This window comes from Blennius ocellaris (assembly GCF_963422515.1).
Source record: "Blennius ocellaris genome assembly, chromosome: 2".
Lineage (NCBI taxonomy): Eukaryota > Metazoa > Chordata > Actinopteri > Blenniiformes > Blenniidae > Blennius > Blennius ocellaris.
The window spans coordinates 9685087-9703245 of record NC_137651.1 but is presented as its reverse complement, the minus strand read 5'-3'; the positions used below and the strand labels follow the sequence as shown (position 1 = coordinate 9703245).

Below are 18159 nucleotides of genomic sequence, written 5' to 3'. Positions count from 1 at the left end.
GGTTAGTTTAGGATCAGTTAAACACCCCTTCGCCGGTTGTGTCAGTCCAGCATGTTCTGATTGGCTAAACGCAGGGTGGGGCTGGGCCTATTTAAAGAGGCCCGCTGTCAGTGACTGGGGAACTGAGAGACTGACAGTACGTGAGTCTGTGTCGGCTGGCCTGTAGTGAGGCAGCAAGTAAAAGAGTTTTGTGAACATTTGTAAAAAGAAAAGACAAAATAAATGTAAGTTTATTTTTGTAAACACCGTTGACCCTCTCCTTTTTGCCGCATCCTCTCTCCCAACACCCGCCGACCACATCCCAAGTCGGGGGTCCGCCTTGGAACCTCACATTTGGTGGCCTTCCCCAACCCTACCGGCTCCAGCAGCGGCGGCTCCAGCAGCGGCGGTTCCAGCGGCGGCGGCGGTTCCCACGGCGGCGGCGGCTTCAGCGGCGGCAGCGGCTTCAGTGGCGGTTCCTGCAACGGCGGCTCCAGCGGCATCGGCTCCAGCGGCATCGGCTCCAGCGGCATCGGCTCCAGCGGCATCGGCTCCAGCGGCGGCAGGTGCATCTATGGCGTGGCACCGAGGCAACATCCCCAGGCTTGAGGAAGGGGATGATGTTGAACAGTACCTCACCACGTTTGAGCGGCTGGCAACAGCCTACCGCTGGCCCAGAGAAGAGTGGGCGGTGCTTTTGGTGCCCTATCTGACCGGGAAGGCCCGCGGCGCTTATGTTGCGATGGACATGGTGGCAGCAATGGACTATGACCGGGTGAGGGAAGCGATCCTTCATAAATATGAAATTAATGAGGAGGTGTACCGCAGGAGGTTCCGGGAGCCTGATGTCCAGCCTGGTGAAACTCCCCGTGAGCTGTACACGCGCCTCAAGGACTTGTTCTACAAGTGGATCAGGCCGGCAGGGAAGTCAGTCGAAGACATCTGCGAGGTGCTGATCGCCGAACAGTTTCTTCGGACCCTCGCCCCAGACGTCCGAGTTTGGGTCAAAGAACACGGACCTGCGGATGGCCAGAGGGCGGCAGAGCTGGTAGAGGCCTTCATGTCGGCGCGGCAGCACAGAAACTTCCGGTGGGAGCCAAGACTGACAACCAGAGGTAGGTCTGAGGGGTTTGGTCCTGGGAGTGGTTCCACATCTACTGAGCCCACTAAGATACCTGCTAGGAATTTAGTTACCCCAGTCAACCCAAAGGATAGCTCCAAGCAGAAAGTGACAGGGAATGTAGTGTGCTATCATTGCCAAGAGGAAGGTCATATTAAGCCTAATTGCCCTCAGATCAAGGCAAAACACTCAATGAATAGTTGTATTCCCAAACCAGAAGAAGGTAGCAGTTTACTTGGCCGACTGCAAACGATCCCAGTACTAATTAATGGAAAGCCTGCTTCTGCCCTGTTAGATTCAGGAAGTACAAAGACTTTGGTGCAGCCACACTTAGTGGAGGAAAGGGATTTTATACATGGTAGGAAGGTGAAAGTGCTTTGTGTGAATGGGGATGAGCATGAGTACAGCACAGCAAAGGTCTACCTAAAGGTTAAAAATCAGACATATCAGATGATTGTGGGGGTGGTGGAGCAGCTGAGTCATCCAGTGGTCATGGGACGAGACATTGGGGTGCTACCAGACTTGCTCCGGTCTGGTCAGCCAGTTAATGTGGTGGTCACGCGGTCTCAGAGCCAGTTCCAGACCCCTGAGGAGGAAAAGAATGAGCACAGTAAACCCAATAGCTTACAGGAGTTGGCCTTCACTGAAGTGAAAATGGCTGCCCCTGACAGATTAAAAACCAGGAAGACCCGCATGCAGCGCAGGCAGGCCAAGCTAGTGGGTGCGGTGGAGGAAGAACAGGGTAATCACACAGATGATGTTTGGGGTGATGTGCCAGATGACATTGAGCCGTTGCAGAGGGGAGATGCTACATTGAAGGGAGCATATGAAAGGGTCACCCATATTGAGGATGTCCCAACTGGGGTCAATAATACCTTGTCGGGAGAAAGCTTTTTTGTGAGGGAGGGTCTGCTTTACCATCAGCCAGCCGAGGGCAGGGCAGAGCAGCTGGTTGTTCCACGGCAGCTCAGGGAAAAGGTGCTAGTATTAGGCCATGAGATCCCGTGGTCAGGGCATCTGAGCAATTCCAAGACCTATGAGAGGATAGCAGCCAGGTTTTTTTGGCCAGGTCTCTATAGGGAGGTGCAGGAGTTTTGCAAGAGTTGCCCCAAGTGCCAGCTGACCAGCAGGAAGACTAGCCCTTATCCCCTGCAGCCACTGCCCATTATTGAGACCCCCTTCTCTCGCATAGCTATGGACTTGGTAGGACCCCTGGAGAGATCCCAACATGGTTATAAATATATTTTCGTGATATGCGACTATGCCACGCGCTACCCAGAAGCTTTTCCCCTGCGTAAGATCTCTGCTCGTCCCATAGCCCAAGCCCTGTTGCAGTTGTTTTCCAGGGTAGGGATTCCAGAAGAAATCTTGACTGGTCAGGGTACTGCTTTCCTGTCCAAAACCCTGAGAGAGGTATATAGATGGTTAGGCATCAAGGGCATCCGAACCACTCCTTACCACCCCCAGACCGACGGCCTGGTTGAACGATACAACCAAACATTAAAGAACATGTTAAGGAAGTTTGTGGCAGCTAACGGAAAGGATTGGGACTGCTGGCTACCTTACCTGCTCTTTGCTTACCGAGAGGTTCCTCAGGCTTCCACTGGCTTCTCACCATTTGAACTGCTTTATGGAAGACAGGTGAGGGGTCCTCTGGATGTGCTGAGAGAGTCCTGGGAGGGACCAAAGACACCCAAGACCCGGAGTATCCTGGCCCATGTCCTCCAGATGCGGGACAAAATGGAGGAAATGACTGAACTGGTGCAGTCAAACCTGGAGCATGCCCAGTTACGCCAAAAGAGCTGGTATGACAAGACCGCCAGGCAGCGCAACATCCAACCCGGGCAGAGAGTTCTACTTTTGCTGCCCACCTCTGAAAACAAGCTCCTGGTCAGGTGGCAGGGATCATACGAGGTGGTGCGGAAGATGGGTCCAGCTACCTATGAGGTGCACATGCCAGGGAAAAGGAAACCACGACAGACCTTCCACGTGAACCTCATGAAGGAGTGGCACGACAGGCAACCAGGTCTACAGCTCCGTGTGCAGGCGGCACTTGACTGCCCAAGGCCCCAAACCCAGAAGGATGTTCGGTCTTTCCTGGGCCTGGTGGGTGGGTATCGTCGATTTGTGCCAAACTTTGCTCGGAGAGCAGCCCCCTTGTCTGACCTGACTCGGAAGTCAGGTACCTCCCGGATCCAGTGGGGAGAGGAGCAGGAATTGGCGTTCCAAGACCTGAAGGAGGCTCTTTGCAAAGACCCGGTGCTGCAGAGGCCTAACTTCGAACAGCCCTTCACTGTCCAGACTGACGCCTCTGGGGTTGGTCTTGGGGCAGTGCTCCTCCGGGGAAAGGGGGAGGACCAGAAACCGGTGGCATACAGCAGCCGGAAATGATTTCCGAGAGAGACTCGGTATGCTGCGGTACCACTGTACAGTGCGGTACAGAGCTGGCAAACGGAACACTGTTGCCGACTTTTTGTCTCGCCACCCTGGTTGCGAGACTGCAGAAGGGGTGGGAAATGTGAGAAAGTGACAGCCCTTTCTCACGTTGAACACAGCTCACCTCACGCACTTCCGGGTCCTCGGCGGAGCACGCGCCGCTGAAGGAGCTGTATTTCAGTGGGCAGACGGCAGGTGGAACAGTCCACTGGGTGTAGGGGTGCACTGTTTGTATTTTTGGATGTAAATATGTATAGTGGGGACTGGGTGATGTATCACATTAATATAATGTATATATTTTGTAGATAAGTATGCTTGTTTAATGTATGTGTACTTTATTCATGTATTTCTTTGGTTGGGTTAGTTTAGGATCAGTTAAACACCCCTTCGCCGGTTGTGTCAGTCCAGCATGTTCTGATTGGCTAAATGCAGGGTGGGGCTGGGCCTATTTAAAGAGGCCCGCTGTCAGTGACTGGGGAACTGAGAGACTGACAGTACGTGAGTCTGTGTCGGCTGGCCTGTAGTGAGGCAGCAAGTAAAAGAGTTTTGTGAACATTTGTAAAAAGAAAAGACAAAATAAATGTAAGTTTATTTTTGTAAACACCGTCGACCCTCTCCTTTTTGCCGTATCCTCTCTCCCAACACCCGCCGACCACATCCCAAGTCGGGGGTCCGCCTTGGAACCTCACAGGTACATACCCACTATTCCGCAGTGCCTGTGAGAGTATTTGAACATATTCCAAAAAACTAAATAAAAAACATGAAGGTTGGATTTCTTTACAAGACAGAATCAACATACAAGTTTCTGCATGTAGTTCATCCAAGTATAAGTACAAGACTTAAAAAAAAAAATTCAGTTCATTCAACTAACAGTATTTCCGAGATCCACTTTCTCCAGACAATTAGCTTTCTCCACGTTTTATTTTATGCCAAGAGTCATCCTTTATGGTTGCTGTCAATAGGACTATTCATGTCTTTTAAAACCATTTTTGCCAGACTTGTGTCATTTTCAATAGATGCTTCATTCACACAAGCGACATCTACAAGACAAGTGTTCTGCAAATCATAGCTGTGGAGCTACATGAGGCTCTCTACCTCATCTGTCTGCAGCTTTCTCAAAGCCACGATGTTCAGGCAACATTTTCTTTAGATTTTAGTTAAGTTCCACATAGAACACCATTAAAACATTAAAGTTATTCCATGTAAGAAAATGGTTTTAAATGGATGGAAAGAATGAATCTGTTCAAATACTTAAAACACATAAAAAGCCTCATATGCAGTAGTTTAGGAAACTATAGCATATTCTACAATGTTTTATAAGCTGTGTTATCATTTTTTGAAGGTTACATGTTTTGCTGCTTTTGCAGACAAACTTTCTTTGGTGCAAAGTAAGAAAAAACTGCTCATTTAAACAAAAAGGTTACAGACCTCTGTCCTGACCCACTTTCTCCAGACTAATGTCATCTTGTAGGCCCACTTTCTCCTGAATAGCAGCATATTTATACCTGCTTATTCCATTGCCCAGACCAGGGGTCGGCAACCTTCAACACTCAAAAGCCACGTTTCCACTGCACAAAAAGTGAAGGGAAGGAACGGAATGGTATTGAGCAGTAAGATATAACGTAACCAGAGTGAAATCTGGTCCGCGTTTCCTATGGACAAAGTATGGGTAAAATGTAGACAGGGTTTAGAGCTCCACAGATATGTGACGTTGCAATAGTAATCTCAGCCGGGGCGGCAGACCTGGATCTTATGAATCCTCTGGTGTTGTTTACATCCTTCGCTTTGCACTAGTTTTATTTTCTCTCCCATCGGTCCAGAGGCTCGTCAGCTCTAGTGCCACGCCGCCACTTGTGTGTTGGTTCCGAGAAAGCAAACGCCGGCCAGCATTGCATCACGTCGCACCACATCTCAAAATCAGACCCTTTCCATGGTCCTGAGTACCCCAACAGAAGGGTGGCAGAAAAGCACAGCCTTTGGAGTGGTTGTTTCCGGAAAATCCAAAATTCTTGCGGTGGAAACCGGACCCTTAAAGGACTATACCAGTTCATTCCCACACTTTTTGTGCAGTGGAAACGAGGCTAAAGAGCCATTTGGATCCTTTTCTCACTGAACAGAACATACTGGGAGCAGCACCCCCCGTCATCGCTATAATATTATTAAATTGACGCATATATGCCGGGGATCTGGGTTTTTAGAACCATGAGTGTGAGTGGTTTGGCTTTCAATGTCATTCAGTTGTTGTGTAATACCGGATTATTTAGCATTAAGTGAATAATTGTGGCTCTCTGTGGCTGTGAGCATGAAGCATCGTTCCTCCACACGTCTGTTGATTGGTAGTGAGGATCGTCGCTTAACAAGTCTGCAATATTAAAATATTGCATCTGTCGTAAACCCTCCCATTATTGTTCACATAGACCACTTTGCACACACTGGTTGTTTTGTTGACTAGGTTTATTGAAATGTCGGCGCTCCACAGCACCGCGGTCTTCCGGAGAGGTTCAAACGCTCCCCTCAGTAATAGGAGAGGAGGAGATCCAGCGGGTGATGGACACTGATGTTCAGATTGAGAAAGTTTTCTGCTGGATCACAGATAAAGGAAGCGCATAGCTTCGGGCGACCGCAGAGCTGCTCCGGCACTCTTCGCGCCACGTGTAATGACATTGCATGCCCGCGTTGTTGCACATCGTTCACAACCAGCCTACATTTTACAGCACTCTCAGGACTGGGACCGCGCAACACAACACATCTGGGTGCGCTTTGCCTTACTGTACTGTTGCTGCCCGCCACGCTCCAGGATGTACTGCAGTGGGACCGAGGCGATGCAGCAGAGGGACAAAAGAGCCACGGGTTGCCGACCCCTGGACTAGACCCACTTTCATGTTACTATTACCTTGCATACCAGCTTAATCTGTACTAGCATTTCGAGCACAGTGTGAGGTCAAGCACACCTCAACCAGCTGCCAGAGACTTATAGATTTTCATATTGTGAATGTTCTTCTCCAGGGTATTTTATACTTCCACCTTCTTCTGAGGATTACAGTAGACAGTTTGATTTCCTTCCATTCCTGTGAGTTTAATGTATTTCTTTGAGTGTCAAACTAAATATAACATACCTAAATCCTCCACTTTTAAATGTTTTGGTTGCTTAAAGAATGTAATGAGTGTGTGAGTGTTCCTATTATCATTGTTGTGATTTGTTGTCAAAGTATGTAGCTTAAGATATTTTTTTTATATGTTTAAAGTACAGAATGTGTCTATAAATAAGCTGTTTTCTAAATTAATTCCAATTTCACTGTAAGTTACACTCTATTGCACTTGTTTCACAAGAGTTGAGTATATAATGCACATTGAGGTGTTCACAGGTCATGGCAAGAAATTTACAGGGATTATGTGTTTGAAAAAATAATTTGGCCTGTGAAAAGACATGTAGACTTTGACGCTGATGCAATGAAATGGTAATAATTGCCATCTGTTGTTCAGAAAGGGAAAAGATTTTCTGTAGAAATTCATGCTAGAAACCATGGCAGGCAGGACTAAAAAGAAATATGTGCTGTGGCAAACTCACCGATCGATGCTGATGGCACAGAGATTGAGGATGCTGGCTGTACACATCATCACATCTAGAGTGACAAAGATGTCACAGTGGATCTTGCTAAAGCGCCACTCTCCCACTACCTGGATGAGAAGAACAACAACACATGGCAGCTTACAGAGACAGTCAACAGAACAAAGCCATTACACACGACTGGGGAAGTCAGCTCTTTGCCAGAGACATCCTGTTTCCCTCTGCAATAAAGAGCAATAGAAATAAATAACATAAAAACAGCCAAACCTTGTATAATTTTCTCATTATGTCCAAATTGGAAGAAACACAAGCCCCATTAGAGTAAAGGATGGTAAAATGGATGCAAAAAGCATAAAAAAGGTGAGCAGTGTCAGACGAATAAATCAAGATTCAAGATTTTTTGTTTGTCATTTAAATTGTACAGAGTACAAGAAAAACGAAATAGTGTACTCCTTGGTTAAAAGCAGTGTAAAAACGTAATAAATATAAAAAAGAGAACACGCGGATAATAAAATTTGAAGTAAAAATAGTGTACTCGTCAGTAAAGAGTACCGGTAGTATAAAATCAGGTCATAAAACAAAGAAAAATAGTGCAGGCAGTCAGAATAAAATTTAACAGAGCACGTGCAGTCATGGTGCAGACAGTTCTTATCAGTCATTTTTCATCGTTCATTCAGTGCTCTCATTGCCTGGGGGAAGAAACTCTGTATGAACCTGGTGGTCCTGCACCAGATGCCCTGGTATCTTTTTCCGGAGGGAAGCAGGGAAAACATTCTATGGGAAGGGTCGTGAGTGTCCCTGCTGATGCAGCGTCTCCTATAAAGGTCCAGCAGTGTTGGGAGTGGGGTACCTCAGGTGTATGGTAGGGAGACCAACCTTCCTCAGTCTCCTGAGCACATGCAGTCTCGCAGGGACCACTGACTGGCTGAGAGAGGTGTTAAAGATGTCGGTTAAGACGTCCTTCAGTTGCACAGTGCAGTGTTTCAGGACCTTTCCAGGGATGTTATCAGGCCCTGCAGCTTTGCGTGGGTTGACACTGGCAAGGACCTTTTTTACTCCAAATGTGGACAGTTGTAATGTCTGTTCACAACAAAGAGGGGAGAGTCTCTGTGGCTGGGTGACGTTGTCTGCCTCAAATCGTGCAAAGAAGCAGTTGAGAACATCCAGCAGGATTGGTCTTCCATAGCCTCTTTCACGTTCGCCCTCGGTGATATATACACAGCCACAATGATGACCGCCGACAGTTCCCGTGGCAAGTAGAAGGGGCGACATCTCAACGTCAGTGCCTCGATGTCAGGTGTGCAGACCATGGAGACAACTTTGGAGTCCTGGCACCACGAGTTGTTGGTGTAAACTGCAAGACTGTCACCTCTGCACTTGCCGGTACATACATCCATACATACCAACACTGATGCCAGCAAGCCTTGTTTCCTGTAATTTCTTATGGAATACCATGAGAAAGAAGGCCAAAGTGCAATTGTATGCAGTGTAACTGTCATGATTGCAGCATATAAATGCAAAACGATCTACAGTAAACAATACTTTCAACAAGTATGCCAGCTGAAGGCATACCTACCTGTACAAATCTGTTACAAGGCTTTCTACTGCCAGTGGATCTCAGAATGTATAGGAAAAATTATCTGATGTTGACTTCTAAAGGGAATCAGAGATCAAACAAAAGAGATATTACGTGTGGCATGTGATGTTTAGCGTTAAGAGTGACTTTTACTCTTGATGTCTAAGACTTGGTAGCTCTAAACTTGATATGTTGCCTCCTGTGAAGTAGCTCCAGTCACTGAGAAGAAGAGATTTTTATCCTCCCCTGTGATAAAAAATAATTCAAGAAAAGAGCGTATGCTTTGGTCAGAGAAGGGGAATGTCCCTCTTACCCCCTGAAGCAAGTAACAGCCAGCCTACATTGTGATGGGAAGATGACTCACGGCACCTCATAAAGTGCAGCTCCAGAGGAGTCTTCCCAGTCCGCAGTGGTCAGTATCTATCAAAAGTGGTCTGCAGAAGGAGAAGCAGTGAACCAGTGACAGGGTCATGCACGGCCACGGGTTACCGATGAACTGGGATATGAAGGTTGATAGACATTTGTGTTGATGCCAGTGTTCATGTTTTTATTGGAAGAATTAAGTCTAACTGCAGACTTTACTGAACTATAGACATCCTCATTGTTAGTTAGATAATTACCTTTTAACAAGAACCCAGGTTTATAGCTCCAGGTCATTTTTGATCAAAGGCATGATTGAAACCTATTTGTATTCATAAGTTGCCCTCTGTTGTGTGGTCGAATCCCATGATGGAACTAACGTCATCAGTGTAGCTCTGACAGGTCTGCGGCCACCCACCTTGACTGACAATACGGCCTATCTGCTTGCTCCCACAGCTTTCTAAAGGGTACGAGAAATAATTGAGCACGTCGTGGGCCAAGTGTCGCCTCTCTGTAGTTGATGAATCTTTGTCCCTGGGTTGTGTCTTCATAAAATTAGACACTGTCATTAAAGAGCCGTATGTTGTTGGGAGTGTCTGTGGCGCTCAGAGTGATTGCTGAATGATTTGACCAGCTAATAACTGCCTGTCTCCTTGTCGCAACCTCTACTCTTCTTCTGTTCTGTAATTTTCCATCCTTGACAAATGTCTTGGCTGCATCTTGAGGCTAAGCACTGTTCTCTGCATTTAGTCTATCAGTTCTTCTCCTTCAGTACTATCGCTCTATTCCTTCTTACTCTTTTATGTCAGTGTAAAGCTTGTTCTTATGAAAGCCCCTCCAACACAACCGCCAACAGTTTTTCAACCACATCAGTGATGCAGCCACGAACAAATTCAAGTCGTTTCAACAACATAAAACATCTCATGACTTCAGAGCTACAATATAGGTCTTATTCATATCAATGTGGGGGTGTGTCGCCTGGATATTAAACTGAGTTTCACAGCACAATATCACAAAAAACATAAAATTCAAAATGTATCAACATTCTGAGGGGATTTACAGATGTATGGTGGATGCATATTGAAAATGCAGTAAGGGGGCCTGGTGAAATGAAAAATCAGTGGGGGAATTAAACTAACTTTGTTTGTCCAGAGGGATACTTCTGTTACTAAAAACCTACAGGTATTAGTGATGCTACAAGCATAACAAAAGGATAAAAAGGAGAAGAAAATAAAATGGAAGAAGAACCACACGGAAAGTTAACTAAGTTTTCATTCTCGTCCAAAGCACATTCATTTTTAAACATGACATGCGCTGGAACACGCATTCACAGCACACGGTAGTGCCGATGTTTCGGCAGTGCGGCATCGACATACTTCGGCCAGGATAGTTGGCACAGCCGAACCAAATTTCTTTGGACAGAGGGAGCTGGCCCGAAGAAAATGACGTAATTTTGTTCGGCAGGACCCTGGAGTGCTGAACTTTCTTCTTGTTCTTGTGGAGTATGAATTGGCCTTTAGTCCACATAAGTCTGGTCTTGATGCATCCTTGATAATGTGTGCCGAGCGAATACACATTTGGGTATTTAACGTGTACTCTGTGAGATCCATACTTTGAATTGGATCAGTACTTGGTCTCCGACTGATGGCGTTTCACAAGTATGCAAGAATGGACAAGTATGCACATTGAGAAACTGCCAAAGAGTTGAAAAAGATGCTGAACTGAAGAGCCCAGTACAGTAGAATTTAGGGGAAATAAACAACACTAACTGAAGGAGCTGTAGTGGCAGATATAAATTACCTCAAATTTTTCTATCACAATGTTGGATTGGTTTTATCATTAGCAATCTACAAACCCTCATATTACTTACATGGGGATGCACACCCATGGCTTATATGAGCGGGTATTTTATCTTCAGCCTCTTTTGATCGTATTGAAAATGTGGAATCTTGATTACAATAATCACTAATGAGATCTCTTCATGGTACTCAAGCAACATGATTTCCCATGTTGTCTCACTTGGTTTGTGTTTGTAAGGTGGCAACAGCAGAGCTATTGTAGAGAAACTGCCTCAAACTGTGCCTCTTTTGTTGTGCGGCAGGCTGGCTGGCTATTTGTCAACGTGTCTGTTTTCCTGTGTTTGAATAGCGCCGTAACAGCCTTGTTCAAATGTGGTTTCAAATGAGGGGATTGCTTCCCCTGTGTGGGTGTGTCCTCTCACGCTGAACAGGTCAGGAAAGCAGCCTTGGGACTCAACATGAAGGATCACACTTTCTGTGTTGAAGGAAATGTGATCCATTGACATACAAAGCAGAAGAGCTTCTGGGTTTTCGTCCATATTGCTTGAGCACAATCACGCTGGTGTTTCCCCAGGTTCACACAAAACCCATAAACCTCCCCACTGTAATGACACTGTGTAAACTCATATTTCTAAGCTCTTTGGGTGTTTTCATGATAACTTGAAGTCTTCATGAAAGGCTTCAAGTTTTCATTGTTGGCTCTTGACTTGACTTTAAAGAATTATTACATTACCCGCAGATAAAATATAAAATACATTATGCATGAAATGTGTCACAGTGTACAATAAAAGAATTAAAGACGCATTCATATGAAAATGACAAACTGATTCAATCAAAACAGATTTATAAACTTAACCACAATGAATCATTAAAATAAAAAAACCTCTCTTCTTCTCTGAATTATAAATGTACCAAAAACAATTATGTTTTAAATCGAGGCCACTGTGAAAGTGTGAAATGATTTTAAAGTAGGAATAATTGTTCAGAGTTTCATCCAAGTCAATCACAGGAGCCCTGATCATGACCAGATCCGCAATTATCAGATCTGAGATAATTGGCACGTTATTATGTGGAATACTTACCATATTCTGCTTGTTATATTTTTGATCAGTGCGGTTTTAAACTCACAAAAAATGTTTCACGTTGGTCTTGTCACATATTTACACACATATGTCCAAGCCAGGCAACTAATGCTCTCTCATGATGCAAATAGATGATAAAAATAAGATATTTTTTTTTTAAATAAAAGACTAAACATGAGTTCTGCAGATCATGCAGGTGCAGCAACAAATGAAGAGTACCTAATCAATTTGGTTTCTATTGTCAAAGAGAAAAAAAAAGAACCAAGAAGTTATCCTTTTGAATGTATTCAGCATAATTTCAAGCAATGTCTTAACCTTAAGTCCTGCATAATATTCCCCCCATATGCTCTACAAATCAGTCACACTTGGCAGAAAGCTAAAACTGTGGTAATTAATGCAAATTTAGCATTTAATAATAAAGGGCAAGTTAAAGGCCCTGCCCACACTCTGTGACGAAGCTTGCAATGTTTCTCACGCAGATACATTATTAACATGAAGAACTCAGTCACCATCATAGCCAGTGACACAAGTCTTTAAAAAAAAAAAGAGATGATAAACTGTCTGCACAATAACTAATGAAAAAAACAAGAAGGGCATGTGGCGAGTGAAAAGTCATGTCCAAGGTCCAGTGAATGTCCAGCAGTCATGCTACCAAACACCACTCAATTGGAAGCATGTTTGTTGTAGTTATCAGAATTCATCATTTCAAATGCTATCCCTGATGGGAAAAGCATGTTTTTTGTAAATGTAAAGTGAATTAATAAATAATCTTCCTGCCAAGGCTGTGTGCTAGTGAGCTCCGCATAACATAGCCTATGAAAGCATCTTCCTTCAACACATCCATCTGGAGATTATTATAAAACTGATATTTCTCTCTGAATGATGGAAAATGTGTAGCACTCAGAGACATTATCACTACTTTGCATGTGATTTTTAAAAAATGTATGTATGTTATATAAGTCATATGAGTTATACAAGTTAGCATTGATTTATGTTCCAGGAAGTGTCTCAGTTTGGATGTATACTCGGGTTAGTGTTAGATTATAGTGGAGGTAGCTCATGGTTTGGTTTGAACCTCAGTTTATTATCCACAGTTTCATTTTGATTTCGAGAACATGTTTTTTTTAAGTGGCAAGATAGATCTGCAGCAAAGCATTCTCAACAGAAAGTTGTTTTTCTGCTGGGTTTTTTTCCGCATTCTGGAGTCCTCCATTGTCAGAAAGCATTGCATCAAGGTGCATATGCTCGATATGCGTCATGCCTGCCTCAACTAATACCAATGACATACCATTTGCTGTACTGTTTTAGTAAAAAAAAACTAAGTTTGTGACCAAGCCGCCATATTGGTTTGTTTTGAACAGTAGGAGCTCTCACTGACACAGTGACACAGTTGTAGACACAATTGCGATTTTTCACCCAAGAAAAAAAAAAGACGACCCCGTTTCACTATTTGATGTCATTTCATGGTCTAAAAGTGCCAAAATTAGATAAATAAATACACCATTAAATAATTAATTGAATCAAAATGTGGATGAAATATATGAATGTGTCATTAAATGCCATTAATTAATTGAAATGTGAATTAATTTTATGTCAATAACATATTGAATTATTTCACAGTTTTATTAACTATTTCATGGTCTGGTGCTTCATGAATTAATTTCATCTGGCAAACTCGCCCGTCAAAGTCAGTGGGCGGGGCTAACGCTGACTGAGTCAAACCCATTGCTTTGGTCTGAAGAGTTTCTAAGCATGATCGTTCTGTTACCGGAGGATCGGTATTAACTTTAAAAGTATTTTCCTGCGATGAGCTACCACAACACCAGCCTGTGACCAAGACTCTAAAGTCACCAAGTGGGCCACTCGAATGGATTCTACAGTTTCAAACCACGGCGGTTACATTACTGGACGATCTGCAGGAACTTTCAAGGGAGTTGGTGAGAGATGTATTTGAGAGTAAAATATCTGTCACCACTGAGGTGTTTAACTAGCAGGACCCAGTCCTCACCTTGGTTTTTGTGGGTTAGACTTGTTAAAAAAAAGTATCTGAACCAACGAAGAGATGTATAGTGTAGCTATAGGAACCATTGTTAATGATGTGTTTCTGCAGGGACATGTTAGTGTGCGACACCCGGGATACCCGACCACGCTGAATGTAACCTCACATGCAGAAATTAAGAAATGAAAGTTCTACACCTGTCGGGTGGAAACAAGAGGAGTCTGGAGTTTTACTGTGAGGAAGGACCAGACTTTAACATCTAGCGCCACCCAGTGTATCAGAGAATATTCACTAACTCTCTATTATCTGAGATCGATCTGTTCTGATTTGATGTGCAAGTGAACAAATCAGGTGTAAGGATCTGCTCACTGACTTTGATGGGCGGGTTTGACAGATACACTTAATTCATGAAGCAGTGCAACACCAGACCATGAAAAAATTGATTAAATAGTGATATTTTTTTCCCTCCATAAAATCAATAATAATATGGACCATTTTGGACATAAAAAGTAATTTGCATTAGTTTGCAAGGATTAATATTTTTGCAAGGATTATATCAGTTAGCATGGATGTAGAATTTCAAGCATTTCTATCACTGTGCATCTATTTCTATAAATCTGTATATACCAGTGTGCATTGACTTTAGATTAACATTTACCAGTCAACATTGATTACTACCGACAGACACACTTCGGCTTTAGTTTTGTGGTATTTGTTACAATGACAATAAATAAAACAGTTTATATGTGTTTACTTGGATTTAAACCTGTTTAACTTGCTTTTTCCTACTTCACATTAACAGGAGATCAAACAGTTTAAGAAGCTAAAATCAAATGGTCTCCCTCTACAGACATATGCACATTGACTGGAACAAGTATTACCTATTATTCGAAAGAAGACTTCCCCTCCTGCCATAATTGCTGCAATTATTTAGTGTGTTTGGATAAAGTGGCCTCAAGTCAGATAACAATTGAAGGAGGCTGAAAAAGTCCTTTCTTAAAATCAATTAGGTGAGAAGAATATAGATATTGTAGTTGGTATGGGTTGACCTGCATCCGCTCTAAAACATATCTTGAGAAAAAACAGGAAAGAATGTGTCATCAAGTCTGAGGCTACATGAAATAACAATTCTATCACAGCCTTTGATCGAGATGAGAATCCCTATAGCTGACACACACAAAAAAAAGAACAGCAATTGAATTTGCCTTCCTGCATAAACAGAGTGAAAGCCTGGGTGCCAGCACAAACACAAGCTGCCAACTTCTGAATGAATGTTGTAATCCAATGTTATGCTTCAATGTGATACACAGTTACAGGAAACAACTGTCAAGTGTTTGTCCACAAGCGTGGAGCGACTTGTGATCGATGTAAGCCTGAGAGTGGCTTCACCGCCCACCGTCCTCTGAACACTTTGCATCCATGAAAACCTTGTTGGCAACACGCATATATGCAGTTATACCTCGTTGCATATGCAGGCATTTCTCAGCTATATTAAGGTCTCATTGAAAAGTTGTATAATACAGTTTGGGGCTTTGATACGTGGCTGATTAGAATTCAACTCCCACTTTTCTGATGTGCTTTGATGTAGGAACCCCCGCGCATACCTAGTTCCCCACATCAACAGAGGGACTAAGTAAATCATTCTGATAAAAACAAACAGGAGGCATCATGCATACATTGTAAAGAAGCACACTCCATTCTTACTCATCAGTGCCAATTATTAAATTTCTCTTCAGGGTTGATTGGGAATTGTAAATTTGAATACTTACCACAGACGTACAATTGATTGTCATTTTTTATGATCTCGGCATCGATCAGCATGTATCACAAACATACAAGCAGAACAAGACAGAGGATGTTGTGTAACCTGATCACAGTGATAATCATCATGAGCCTCACTGAGAGAGGCACATCGGGGTCACAGTTCCTGCACTCTTTTCATCTCACAGTGTTGTCTGAAGCCTAATGGTTACAGATACCTTCTGGATGTATGAAAAGGATGAGCTGAAGCAGAGAGTTGGAGAGATGTTTTTGATGAAGATAGCAAAGACTAAGCTATTGATTTGGAAGATTATATAGGATTTATTACAACCCAAGCCTGTGTTGTCTTTCACCACTTTCAGTTAAGTTTTGTGTCAAAGCGGCTTCCAAAAATAATAGTCTGCATTAATCCATACCAAATGGAGGCAAACAGTCAAATCCCGGAATTCAGAAGAATTATTCATAAATGTCTGACCTCTGATTAAATCGACTTGTTCGACATTTTGGCAGTGTCACACAGTGCTGCAGCATTACAGGCCTTTAACCACAGTAGGACTGATGTGAACATGTGAGTCTTCACCCTTGTCTCACCTTGAGCCCCAGACTGCAGGCAGCTTGGAAACCATTTTCATCAGTAGTTTAATGCCAACAGATTTAACATAAATGCCCCGCATAGAAATAATAAATACATTATTCCTTCCCTTATTTTGGAGCCCCTTTGTGTCAAAGTGAGCACTGCCTTGTCAGGTGATCATCTTCACGGAAATAGTTGAGTAGTAATTTTTCTTGCACATCTACTCCCTGATGATGTGATAAATGTATATAGTTTATAATACTGGGAAGAATGATAAAACTGAAAGCCTGAAAGTCATCTTATAATAAAAACTATTCTCACTGATGCCATTGGTTTTGTAATACACAAAAAGAAAAAGAGTTTATGGGATCCAGGAGTATCTCAGCATCTTAGGGAACGTTATTCAATTCAGGTCTTTTTAAATCTGTACACAGAGTCCAAACGTAAGCAAATGCTTTGTTTCTGTTTCCCTACCTCTAAGTAGACGACCCATGGCATCACTAGCGTGGCCACGAGAAGGTCGGCGACAGCCAGGCTGACGATCAGGTAGTTGGTGGTCGTCTGTAGAGCCTTTTCTCTGGACACCGCAATGCACACCAGCACGTTGCCAAAGACGATGACGAATATGAGCAGAGTAAGCAGCATGGCATAGTAGTTGTATGGGTGTTTCTGCTCCTGGCCCGTCCCGTTGAAGCTCCATGTTCCATTTTCAAAGAAACTGTCGTTGTAGGCATACTGGGTAAAGACATCCATTAGCTGTGAGTGATGAAGGCCAAGAGCGGGCCCTGCAAAGCATGCAGACAGAATACAGCATTTTAAATGTTTGTCTTTTATGGAAATGTTTGCAAGCAGAAGAAAAACATTGCAAGACTGCTTTGGGATAATCTGTATTCCTCCAGTAATTGCTTTACAGAAGCTATTTGTCTATTGATCTCTTAAACCCAGCTGCTCTCACTAATGGCTCAATCTTTATCTTAAATTGTTGGACAATCTGATAGTGGAGTGGTTAGAGAGCAAACCAAATGAGCAGGAATGTCATCAGCAGAGTCTCCAGCTGGATTACCAGCCTGCTGGATCTTAACTGCATGTCATTCAACTCACTTCACACACATGCCTGTCTGTCTGTACTGGACAGATCTACCAAATGGATGGGGAAAAACAAGCAAGGCCTGAATTACATTTCCATCTAATTATTGCAATAAAAACCACATCCAGGGAATCTAAACAAGGCTCATTTAACAAAATGGTGTGGATTTTAATGACTTTTGTAGCAACTCACAAATCCCTTTGTGTAAAACTCAATGCTTGTGTTCAATTCAGTGTTTTGACTCCTTTTCTACTATGATTTGGATATAAGTCTGTGCATAGAAATACTGCTCAATGTAAACAACTGGGGGCTTTGGAATGTATTTATTGCAAAATACATTATATTTCAAATTATAAGTATTTTTTTTTTATAATTATTAAACAGACTTTCATACATCTACATTCAAATATGTTGGATTTGTTTTTTTGTTTTGTTTTGTAATAGTTCTGTATTGTTTAAATATAAGACTGAAAATAACCTGAATGATCCTAAATTGCAGGGTGTGTGTGTGGATTTCAGGTTAATTTTGCCCCTGCTCACAGTAAACTGGGATCCAGTGCCCCTTTACCCTGCAGGATAAAGCAGTACAAAAGATGGATGGATAACCTTCAAGCCAGCTCAGACAACAGTGTTGGCTGCTCAATGTTTTCTGTTGCATATTTTGCAGTCATCCTTCCATCCATCTGTTTTTTAATGGAAATGTTAAATCCACCATGCCAACAAACATACTTTGGTATAGTCTCATGTGCTCTGTGAATCACATTCAAGAGCTACTGTTTTATCCCCTTTCCACACAGTTATTTTGTTATTTGTCTGGT

At 43.2% G+C, this 18159-nt stretch overlaps 1 protein-coding gene across 1 annotated transcript in view; it reads right to left on the bottom strand.

Moving 5' to 3' along the window:
- Positions 1 to 17022, bottom strand: part of drd2a (dopamine receptor D2a) — a gene marked incomplete at its 3' end in the record, with an annotated part of 31544 nt that extends 14522 nt beyond the window's left edge. Inside the window, exons 1-2 of the mRNA XM_080510266.1 lie at positions 16729 to 17022; positions 7104 to 7213 (exon numbers count right to left, since the gene is read on the bottom strand). Coding sequence (XP_080366392.1) covers positions 7104 to 7213; positions 16729 to 17007 — 389 coding nt within the window. The 5' untranslated portion in view covers positions 17008 to 17022. The remainder of the gene's footprint in view (positions 1 to 7103; positions 7214 to 16728) is intronic.
- Positions 17023 to 18159: the final 1137 nt, after the last annotated feature.